This window comes from Desmodus rotundus, chromosome 5, assembly GCF_022682495.2.
Source record: "Desmodus rotundus isolate HL8 chromosome 5, HLdesRot8A.1, whole genome shotgun sequence".
NCBI classification, from domain to species: Eukaryota; Metazoa; Chordata; class Mammalia; order Chiroptera; family Phyllostomidae; genus Desmodus; species Desmodus rotundus.
This window is the reverse complement of record NC_071391.1, coordinates 117,381,640-117,393,894: the sequence shown is the minus strand read 5'-3', so window position 1 is coordinate 117,393,894 and position 12,255 is coordinate 117,381,640. Positions and strand designations below refer to the sequence as shown.

At 44.9% G+C, this 12,255-nt stretch overlaps 1 protein-coding gene across 1 annotated transcript in view; it reads right to left on the bottom strand.

The window, feature by feature from the left end:
* Nucleotides 1–12,255, bottom strand: part of ANTXR1 (ANTXR cell adhesion molecule 1) — a 228,429-nt gene that overhangs the window by 57,045 nt on the left and 159,129 nt on the right. Inside the window, exons 14-16 of the mRNA XM_024558482.3 lie at nucleotides 11,854–11,895; nucleotides 5,510–5,605; nucleotides 4,128–4,295 (exon numbers count right to left, since the gene is read on the bottom strand). Coding sequence (XP_024414250.1) covers nucleotides 4,128–4,295; nucleotides 5,510–5,605; nucleotides 11,854–11,895 — 306 coding nt within the window. The remainder of the gene's footprint in view (nucleotides 1–4,127; nucleotides 4,296–5,509; nucleotides 5,606–11,853; nucleotides 11,896–12,255) is intronic.

Below are 12,255 nucleotides of genomic sequence, written 5' to 3'. Positions count from 1 at the left end.
TATCTGGGGGCCATATATCTGGGCATTACTTAACTTGTCTAAAATGGTCAGTCCCAATTTAATGAGAAACATGGGGTGCTGTCAATCCAGGGGGTAAAAACCAAGCAAAGAAAAATTCAGGCCAAACAGTCATGAGCCTGGAATGAGGAAACGGTGAAGTGTGGTCAGTGCCTTAAATTAGACTGGGGGACGGTGGAGAGAAGCCCACTGTGGACTCCTTCTCTTGATGAGTTCTCATTGGGTTTGCTTAGCAAATGTGCTCACTTGCTTCTCAAATCTATTTCATGAAATGCATGAAAAAAGTGAGTTACATGTAATATGTTAAAAGCTGTATATGCTTCTGACCACTTTCACTGGGGGAAATAGGAGTCTTCCCCATACCCCCGAAAGTTTTGCACTGGGAGGGCTGCTCTCCCTGTTTACAGGAAGGGCAGTGAGTAGACTGGGTTGTCTGCATGAGCTGCCTGCCCACATCTGCTCTCTGTTTGTCTTCCTGGCTCTGTGCCTTGGAAGCCTGACCTCCTCAGACAGCGTCATCTGGTTTCTCTTTGGTTTAGCCAATAGGTGGCACCGGAAGGAGATGAGAGGGCAAGATCAGGAGGAGGTTGGGGTATTTATTCCTTCTACTCCTTCTTTGACTCCCTGCCTCCAACGGCAGCTGCATTCTTCTAAGGCAGGGTTCTGCAAACATTTTCTGTGAAGGGCCAGAGAGTAAATATTTTAGGCTTTGAAGGTCAATAGGCAAACGCAGGATGTTATGTTCTGTAGGTACTTACATAGCCATTAAAAAATATGAAAACCATTCTTAGCTTGTGGACCACATAAAAACAGGTGGCAGGCCCGATTTAGACTGCCGACTCCCTCTTTAGGGCCACAGTTGCCATTGGATGGCTTCATCTCTAAGGCACTGGCTCCAGTGACACCATCTGTCTTCCTTGCCCTCAGGCCTGGGGCTGTAGCAGCTCCCACTGTTGCATGCTTGTCCCCGGGTGCCTCACCATTGCTGCGGGTTCCTTTAGCCCTGCCCACACCTATGTTAGTTTTTTCACACCTATGTAAGTTTAACCCTTTGAGCTTGGCTTCTCTTTCCTGCCAGGGTCATGGCAAATCCAGTGAGACGGTTCAGGAAAGGGAAGCAGAGTTTATGATACTACCTGAGGCTACATGCTTTGCCCAAGACCCAGCGATGTCCGTAGGCACTGTGGCTAGAATGAGGCTCACCTCTGAGCACGCATCGTGCTGACACTGAATTTCTGGCAGCAAGTCTGCCCTTCTTCTGGACAAACCGTATACATTTTGACTTTTGAATTCCTTTCTGTGTTTTTATTTTCAAGCCTTCTTATTCCAGCCCTCCCCTTGCCCCACTAGGCCCAGATACACATGAGATGACCTCTCTTTCTCTGCTTTCCTTATAGAGGTGGGAAGAAGAATGTCACTATCCTTGGACTAGGGGTCACGGGAGATAGTCTAACCAGCGTGATGCTCAGGGAATGGTTTCACAATTCCATCCTATGCTTCAGCTCTTTAACAACTGATGGTGGAGTCTCTACTCTGTGCCAGGTACAGTGCTGTTTATTGGCAGTTCAGAGATGAGTTAAGCATAATCGGTGCCTTCCAGGGGGTCAAATCTGGTGGAAAGAAGATTCATAAACATGGGCAATACACCAGGGCGATTGTACATCTCTTACTTAGCAGTGTGAACTGAGCAAGCATTGGCATGAGCTGCTCCACCAGCAGGAGGGGCATTCACACTTTCTCATGTCCTAACTCCTAACGAGGGAGTCCTGCTGAGGTGCTTAGTGAGTCCACCAATATCACAGGACTTTCCCACCTGGCTGTTTGGGTGATTCCTTGAGACTGAGATCCTCAGCCACTTGGCATTAATCCTGAAGTTGTGTTTGTGGAAAATGGACTGTGACATCTAATGTGGGTCTCCTTGCTGAACCTCCTGACAAATGAACAAGGTTTGATTGTGCACTCTTTGCCAGGTACTACACTTCCTGCTCTCAAGAAACCTCCCACGGAAGGCTGGCTGGGAGCTTCAGTGACAATTTCTTAACAGAGTTTGTTGAAACCCGGATTACTAGGATCCATCCCCAATGTTGTTGATTCAGTAGATCTGGGTTGGGACCTGAGAATGTGCATTTCTAACACTTCCGGGGGGGGGGGTGCTGATGCTGCTGGTCCAGGGGCCAGTGAGAACCAGTGATTTAACACAATGACAGTGAAGGAGGCTCAAGAGCAGTGGCTGAGGAGGGAGTGGTAACTGGGGCAACAGAAGGGCATCACTTGGGGAGTTTAGATGGCAAATTTGAAAAGGAGGCATGAGGGAGGGAAAAGGAATTTCACTTAATGAAAATAAGTGAGCAAGTTGTGATGGGTGGTGTACCTGTGAAAGCTTTTTAGAGGACTCTAAGTCATTAGGTTTGAGACATTAGGCCTGGGAATCTGTAGTTTTAAAGCTCTCCCAGGTGCTCCTGATATTCAGCCAGCTTTGCAACCTCTGCATGCTCAGGTTCCCAACAAACACTTGATGAATTGATACCAATCCAAGTGGGTGTTGGGAACAATTTTAGATTTCTAAACCCAGTTCTCCATATCCCTACTTATTTCATAAAACTCAGTTCTAAACCACCAGTTAACAGAGGACTAATGTGCTTTCAAGCACAGATTAGATTCTTCAAACAGAATTCATGTTCTTTCAACGTCCAAGATTACAGAAATGAAAATCTGGCTATAACCAAATATGTTGTGTTAGTCACAATGTACAGATGGCTGCAAACGACATCACGGAAAAATCCCTTTCTTCTTCATCTCTGAGATTCTCTCTGGCTCCTTCCTGTCTGTGCACGCATGCACGCCACTGCATGCTCCGCATTAGAAAATGATCGCAAGCAAACAGCTGTGAGCCAAGCACACTATATTTTGCCTACATCTTCCCAGAGTTCAACCCATTGCCTCAGGGCTTTTATCTTAAAAAAGAATTTCGCTGCTTTAAACATGGCAAACCAAAATGAAAATACATTGCAATTAGTGCAGGCATGAGCTGGCTTGGCAGGGAAGAGACAACTACCAATAAAGTTTCACTCCACTGTTTAAGAAGGTTATTTCTTTTGATTTCGTAGGAGAAAGGCCGTTCTAAAATGAACAAATAACTCAGAGAATAATGAGTATTATTTTTGCTGTCATTGGGAGAGGAGTAAGGATACATGTTCACGTGTGTGCGGGGGGTTGTGTGTGTGTGTCTGTGATGACAGCTGGCTCATATATTAAGTCTTTCACTGGAGGCCTTGGACTTGGTCCAGTTCTCTTCAGAGCACAGAACTAGAGGCTGTAGACCAGAGTTCGGGTCTTGGACTCTGGACCTCGGGAGGACAAGGACTGCTTATCTCAGTTTTCTCTTACATGAAATGAGGGAGTGGGGACAGATTCTCTCAGAGTCTTCTGAGCTATGATTTTCTCATGTTCTTTCACAAGTGGCATAGTGCATATGCTAATGGGCAAACCTGAAGAGCAAATGTATTGAGTGAATCACATATATTCAAAGGCATTTGTACTCCGAGTAAGAGAAAAGAGGTCTTGAACTGCCTCTTATGGTCTAAACTCTCTGATAAGCTAAAGAGATTTTCAGGTCTAGAGCTGTGGGGGAAGAGAGATGGTGAAGAAAAAAGGGCTTTGGCTCACAGTGAGAGAGAGTGAGTCCTACAACCACACCAACACAACCCACCGCTGTGTTCTGATGCATTGGCAGGAAGGGAACGGGCTTATGTTACGGCAAGAGGACTAGAGATTAGGTGTTAAGGGGACTCCATTGTTAATGGAATTGCCTACCAATGAAATGTTGTAGAAATTTATAAAGATCCTCTGGGGTCACTACCCAAGTCCACTCTCATTCCACTACTGTGCCATGATGATTTTAAAAAGCCTAGTTCTCAACCTAGGCTTAATAATGCAACAATTGAGAAAAAGTAAGTACCTATGCTTTTAATTCCATGATTTAAGAAATTTGTTCCTTTGCCATAATCTGGAATTTGGTTTGTTATTTCATCGTGTCAAGGAGTCTGACTCTTACTATGTAAGTGTTTTATCAGGAGTGAGGGTGGAGTTTTGAGGAGAAAGAGACACACCTTGATCGGAGAGTACCACTTCCGGGGGGACGAGGGCCGACGCATGTTGTTGTTGAGGTTTCGAGGCTCAGGGAATTCGTACTCTTGCTCTGGCATCTTGACTCTTGCATTCTTTGCCTTTTCCAACTTAGCACCTTCTTCTGTGGAGCCCTTTTCTCCCCAACGAACCTAAGTTAAGCCACATACAAAAAACCAAAATGACAAATAAAATATGATGTCCCCAGAGAATGGGGGTCACAAATACATGTGTGATATGCGATGCAGGTGCTCCCCAGTCCTCCTCCTTTGGGCTCTGAGGGCCTGGGAAAAGGGAGGTGGGGAAAAAGGGAAAGGGGGAGGGGTGGATGGATATTTACGGGTGGAATTGTTTAGGCAGTGAGGAGAGCAGGTGCAAAAGTTTTGTAGGCCCAGGTGAGAACTTTGGATTTTACTCCAGTTGAAAGAAGAAACCACTGGGGAGTTTTGAGTGGCCTGCTCTTATTCATGATGGGCAAGATATGGGGTGCACAGTTAAAAGGGTGTATCTGCCATTTCTCCATCTGATGCCGCACCATTCACATCCCCACCAGATCGCAAGTGTGAGTTTTCATCAGTTTGCTTGGGTTTTCCATCACCGAGTAGGCAGCACACAGATATGAGTACAACAGTCCTCCCTTACCCATGGGGCTATGTTCCAAGACTCCCGGTGGATGCCTGAAACTACGAATAGTACCAAACCTTGCATATACTATCTTTTTCCTTTACACACATACCTATGGTAGTTTAATTTATAAAGTAGGTACAGTGAGATTAACAATGATAACTAAAAATAAAATACAACAATTATAGCAATAAACTATTATAAAAGCTATGTGAATGTGGTCTCTCTCTGTCGCTCAGCAAACTAGCATGAATTTCTTTGTCCTTGTTCACAATTTCACAGCTAGGAGATTCATTCTCATTATAGATCTTAGCATCCTCAACATATGATTGTTTTCCTCGGCTTAGTAAGTAGGGAATTTTCACCTTTTCACTAAAAGGAAACATTTTATGGCTTCTCTTTGGCATATATGGTAAAACAGGTTACTTGAACACAGCACTGCAATGCCTCGCCAGATGTCCAGATAACCCGGTCGGCTACTAAGTGACTAACCCACGGGGAGCGTATACCGTGCGGATAGGCTGGATAAAAGGGTGGTGATTCACGTCCCAGGAGGGATGGAGCAGGACAGATCGAGATTTCATTATGCTACTCAATGATGTGTAGCTTAAAACTTATGAATTGTTTACTTCTGGAATTTTCCATTTAATATTTTTGGAGCACTGTTGACCACAGGTAACTGAAACTGTGGAAAACGAAACCACAGTTAAGGGGACTACTGTACATTAAGCTGTTCTCTTACCTCCATCCTTTTGATGCCTCCAACCCCTCGCCCGCCATAGTAAGAGGCATCTACTGTAGGCCACTTTTTCTTAGGCAGACCGTCATCATCTTCCTCCTGTAGAGAGATTGTGGACATGAAGGAAGCAAAGCGACATTGCTGTACGTATGTGGCCACTCTGGCAACATGGACAACAGTAGACGGCTGGGCAAAATCCCAGGGCTACCGGGGCCTTGGGCAAGTCACTTAACCTATCTAAGCTTATCTCGTGTGGCTGTCTCTCAGAGTTGGCAGTTCTGGGTTTTGTCCCTTTGCATTTTGCTTTTCCAGTCATTTGAAGGGTCAAATAAATGCTAGTTCTCTACTTCTCACTCCTTGTTTAAAGATTTTAAAAGATTTATGACTATAAAACATTACAAAGTAATAAAATAAAAACAAAAACACTAAATAATAATAGTAACACTAAAAAACCCACTAAATAATAAATAATCACAGCATTTTGCCTTATCACTCTCAGAAGGCTTGCGATGTCAAACTGCGAACCTGAGGAGCCTGGCACCGAGGTTAGAGTTCGCCGCTGGGGGCGGGTGTGGCTGTCCGTGTGTCATCTATGAAGTGTGGCTTCAAACAGCCCGGCCTAGTGCCATGTTCCAAAGGAGATAACTAAAATTACATCATCCAAACCACATATAGCAGCACCAAGAGCGTTCGAGACTCCAAGAATAAAGCTGCTTTTCAATAGGGAAATGAACTGGTTTGATGAGTCTCCTAATTTTTTAAATGACAGGACGACAAACGGTGGAGACCATCTAATTGAGCCTTTCCACCGCCCAGAAGAGGACAGTCGCATTAAGAGAAGTGAGGAGACCAATGGAGTTGACGTTCTGGTCTCTTGATGCCTTGTCCCAGGCACACCTGCACCCTTAGCTACCCGTCCTCTTATCTCCTCTCTTCTCGCCCAGGACTCGATGCTGCCTCTATTTTGGGGCAGTGCCCAAGTAAGGAGGCAGGGCCAGCCTCCTGCACAAGCGCAGGGGCTGGTGTTCCCACTACAGGAAATGCCAAAACTTAAATCAGCTCCACATGCTCCTGATCCACCAAGCCTGACGTTTAATCCCCTGACCGGAGCTTGCCTGCCAAACTCAAATAACAGCAGCAAAAGACAACACGAAGGCCCAGGTTTGACCAACGAGAGAGTCAGAATTTCCCTGCAGTTACCATGGCTCTGTTTACACATTCTAGACACGGGAGGGTTTTGCAACCTTCGGACAAGAGAGAAGGGAATCTTTGATGTGTCTTTGGCCAAAAATTGAGGGAGTAAAGTCACAGTCTCCAGCAATTCCACTAAGAAAATCAGCAGCAAAGCGAACTGAATGTCTACATCTAATTAAGTTCAAGGGCCTTTGGCAAGTTCCCCTCACACTGCCCTTCAAAGATGTAGCAGGGAGGGGAAAACCACCAATACAGAAATCTTCTATGGATATGGGAGGACAGACTGGGTGAAATGACTTGATCTGTGTGAGCAAAGTATAGGAATCAGAGGTTTGTGGGCAGTCAGCAGAAGACCAGCAAAAAAACAGTGGAACTGAGAAACTGCCAAGGCCCACCTGAGGGGATGGCTGTCAGAACCTCTCAGACGTGGGGATGGCGGGGATGCTAAAGAAGAGGCTGTTTAATATTCTGTCAGAAGCTATTCATCAGCTGCACTGTGTGATAACCATGTACTTTTAAACCTTCTGTAAAAGTCCCTGTGTGAATGGCCTTGTGCCACTGGTGCCTTTGGGGGAGTGTAGCAATTGGGCTTGTTAGGTAGTATCTAGTGAATGAAGAAGAGGGGGTATTACAGGAGAGGCAAGGAGGAGTTAGTGGTGCCTGGAGAAACCGCAGAGATTAGGGAGGGGTGCTGGTTTCCCAGCAGGGGAAGTTAATGTTTACATCTTAAAGGATGTGGGAGCCCCAGACGTCCAGTTGGTTGATGTTTGGGTCACACAAGTGGCAGCACATTACTCAGATGGTAGAGACCCATTCTGACCTGCTTGTCCTCAGTCACAGTTCTGCTCTAGAAAGAAATGGCTGTGGACTAGGAAGTCCGATGCACATATTTGGTTAGCCCCAGACTGGGTTAGTCCCGTGCTTCCCTCAGACACTGAACTTTTCCATCTTTCCAATCACGTCAGGTTTTTGAACAGCTCCATGCGTCAACATTCACAGCTCTGTATGCTTGTAACACTGGTCCTCCACCTCTTCTACCCATCTTTTAAGATGTGGCTCGAATGTAACCTATTCTGTGAAGATCTCCCTGACTCCCCGGAGAATTCGATGCTCCCTTCTTGTGTTCCTTATAGCTCTCTGTAGTGACCTTCCCTCACTCAACAAATATTTAACTTTTAGTTAGTGATTAAGCAAACCAGTGAGTAGAAGGGTGAGCTCTCTGGCCCCAGGGCTGCTTTATTCCTCCCTATAGACTGTGCCCTGGACAACACCACGGACTTGATGTGAACAGCTCCCCCTGGAGTTGTGCATGTGGTGTCCCTCTTAGATTCAGTCTACAAGTGCTTTAACATTCCTGCTTCTCTGATATCCAGGTGGCCAGCTTGACCCAAACAGGCTCTCACCCCCCATCCACTACAGGGGCCAGAGGGACTATCTGTGGAAAGGAGAATGTAACTGAAAGAGAATCGAGCCCAAGGAAATAGTTTTAAATCAGCCTTTGAATTCATTTAAAATTCCATTGAACTGGAACGCATCTTAAATCCTTATGCTAAGCCCTGATAGCCCATCCTTCAGTCACTTACACAGGTAACAGTACTGAGCCCCCTGTTTGCCAGCATAGTGTTATATTTTGAGAAAAATGAAGGGGATGCAGCTGTCAACAAGATCGTTTACATGTGTGGAGAAGTAAGTTTTGTGAGGGTGATGACATGAAGCAAGTAAAGGACAAAGGCCACAGAACTCGCAGGCTCAGGAGATTCTGAAGGGCTGAACCTAAAGTGGAACTGGCAGTCTATCTCATCTGACGTCTCTGGGGATGAGCCAGGGAAGTCGCCCTCAGTTAGTCTTGGAGATTAATTCCTAGGAGTGAACTGAAAGATCCGGCAACACTTCTGTTTGTAAAGACAACAATTCCAAATGAGCCAAGATTTCCCTGTTCTGAGCTGCATAACGTGCCATGGAACCATCTTAACTGTTCACATACCCACAAGGATTAACAATGTGCAAGAATTTTGCGGCATTCTTCAATAAAGGATAGTGTACATTTTAAAGAAGCAATGTTTTTTTTTTCTTTTTTGACTATTAAAATATTGAATGCTGATTTCTGGGCCTGTTCTGGACTTCCGTTTGGGGTGCACAGACGTGTGTCAGTGTGCACTGGTGTGCAGTTGATGTCCACTGGTGTAGCTTGGCCCTGCTCCCCTCCAGAGTGGGAGGCTACTCTGCCTATCTGGGTAGACACAGCTGTAAGGGTTACCAGGGCTGCTTGCTGCTTGGTCCTAGCTGAATAAGTTTTCCTTCACTCAGTAATTCCCATCTAAAAATTCTTGCCTCAAAGAAGTTGTTAGGATCAATAAGCATGATAATAAACCTGGAAATAAGTTCATCATCCCAAGGCAGGTGCTTACTGTTAACCGGGTGCCCATCCAGTGTTAGTGCCTTCAGTACGCACCCCTCTCCCTCTCAAACAGGGCCAGGAAATCCACGGAAGGCGATTCTACGTAGAACTATACCATCCGCTGAAGTGCTCCACTGTTAGATGGAGATTCTCCCATAAACTGACAATTATTTGGAATAATTAGGGACTCAGTGAGGAATCCTCATTCTGCTGCCAATCAGAGAAGAAATGCCCCTCTGAGTTGTTAAAACTGAGCTTCCTCGCTTTTGTTGAGATCTGAAATTTCAAGTAATTTTTCTCTGCCTTCCATTTATACAGGAGTATCACTGTGGGTTGCATGGAATCTCAAAAAGTCTTAACTTTTTATATTTTGTATGTTGGTATTCCTATGAAAGAAGGTCACTGTGAGCACATTATAAAGTTGTGTTCATTCTTGGAGTTTAGTTATTTAAATAGTAGATGTTCTTCCCTTGGGATACAATGCTAATAGATGTGATGAAAGTTGGGATAACTGATATTTAAGTTGTTCCCATATATGGATGACAGACAGTGTTTGACTTCAGATATTAATTGAGTGTTAGACAACATTTTAAGCTCTTTGGGGATAAATCAAAGATTAATTAGACATAGATCTTGATCTTTAAGTAGCTAATGGTCTTAAGGTTTGACGCAGAAGGAAGAGTCAGTTGAAAAAAACCACCCTGGGAGTGCAGAGAAGAGAAAAATGAGAAATTAGTTCTGATGGAAGGAATTACAGTGTGGCTTGTAGCACATGAGCTGTGCTTGAAAAACCGGTGGGATCTGAACACAGGGAGCTGCAGTGAAGAAGGTTGTCTGGATTCAGACTGTGATTTTCAGGGCATTGTATAATTCATACAATATAACTTTATACTATAAAATACTCTGTATGGGCTAAGTTATATTATCTGTTTCTGTGGGATTTCTTTATTTTTTTTCTGCCAAAACACATTAGGAAGGAGATTAGGGCTGCTTAACTTCCAGGGCCAAGGGACTCTTGGGGCCAAGGCACATGCTAAAGCAATCAGCACCGCCCGCAGCCCGCCCAGCCAGCTCGGAAGCTGGTTTAGGTCTAACGCAACCCTTTAAACCTTAAGTATCCTGAGGTTGTCATTCTGTTTCAGAAACCAGGTCTGCCTTCTGCAGGTGAAACTTTTCTACGAATATTAGATGAAACTGGAAAAACTGAACTACTTCTCTTGCTTTCAGCTATTCTTTCTTGGTATTTTTCTGGTTTGAGCTTTTTTCCCTCCTCTCCAAAATCGTGTTGTTGAGTGTAATAGTTCACTCTACACATGCTTATGTGTGTGTGGAGTCCTGTTCCAGATGCTGGGATCTGGGGTAAAGCATACGCCACCATCTTGTACCTAAGTCCCCTGGCACACTTTGGCCACAGAAGCTGCCACATCACCTTCCAAAGGCAAAGGCAGAGCCAGCACCAGAAGAATGGGCAATGACTCCTCCAATTGAACATAACGAGGGAAGAGAACCCTCCCTTTAGGGCCGACAGACCAACCTCATCAAGAGAGTTTCTTGACCTACTTTTCCTTTGGAAGTATAAGAGACAGCTGCACGTGACGGGAACATGGCCAAAACGGAACCTGTGGAAATGCCCATGGTTCTCCTCCCCTTTGAAGGACTAGGAAAAGGCTTTCATGGATGTAAAGAGGGCTTTTTTTCCCTCCCTCTGCTTTGCACAGAATGTAATTTCCTTCCCTGATTTCTGGGCAGAAAGTTAGCATTCCAACAAGATGTGCTTTAATTGATGGCAGCTATTAAATCCCTTGGCTTCCATGCATATGGTTGAGGATATAAAAGCCACATGGAATTTAAAATTTAATCATTATTCTTTCTGTATGTAGGAAACTTGATAAAGGCATTGGGAAGAGGAATGGCAAGGGGGCGGTACTTGGTTTGTACACAACAGGCTTTAAGGATCGAGAACAATGAACTAGAAATCTCATCAATACAGCTTTTGGTCCCAATCGGTTTTCAGACCTGTACCCTGGCTCTAAATTGGCGAGTGTTGCATCCAGGGAGGCCAGCTCTCCCAGGATGGATCACAGAAGCAGGAAAGCCACTGGTCAGGCACTCCTGCCCCCTGGTGCTCCTTCTCGCCATCAGCCTTTAATGCCTCTATTCTGCTGCAGGCAAACTGCTTACGGGCCAATTTATGGTGGAGTCTAGGATATTTTTCTTCCTTTAAATGATGAGGATTTGAGAGCAAAGACAGGATATTAGTATATACCCTTCCAATATATTTTCATTACTGCCTGGCAAATCTTTAGGTAACATTGTTTTAAATTAAAGGTCAATGGCATACTTCAGCAGGCTGTTCACAGAATCACTGATTTCCCCTGATTTACACACATAAAGCAAAAGCCTCTGCAGGGATAAGGGATCCCTAAAGTGTCTCTTTTAGAGGAAAAATCAGTACCCTGGAGCTCCAAATAATTGTATTGATAAAAAAGTTTATGTTTGCATCTCACATTTTATCTTTGCAAAGAGAAAACCTTCCAAAACCATCTGTCTGTGACTGCCAATGTAGTTAAGTTCCTGTTCATCTTTGGTTAGGAAAGAGCCAAAGACCACCCTCCTTGCTGCTTCATATGCACTGGGAGCCTGGGCCTGACTTAGCTCTGCTTTGCAGGGGCCTGAGCCTCAGGCCAGCCCATGCAGCCCTCCACCCCACTCCACCACCCTGTCCACGTGGCTACACCCTGCTCTGGTCACTCACCTCACTTTCCTCAGCAGGGGGCGGAGGGATCTCTTTGATAATCTGCAAAGAAAAAAAGAACAAGTCAGTGGAAATCTCCAGCCATCTACTTTCCAAGAGGCCTGCTCTCAACAGGTGCCTTGGTAGTGTGTCCATAAATACTATAGGGTCCAAGCAGAGGGTCCCATTCTCAACCATGTCTGTGGTAGTTTTGTATAAAGAAAAAAGTGTTTCACAGGTAACAGTTTCATCTCTTACCACAGGTAGCTATCTTGCAAATTTAGTCACTCATTTATTCATCCAGTCATTCACACATGAAACCATCCATCCATCCATCCAAACAGCTACATGTTTACCAAACAATTGTACACGACAGAGGTTAAGATGGTGCAGCAAAGATGAGTCACGTATGGATCACACTCA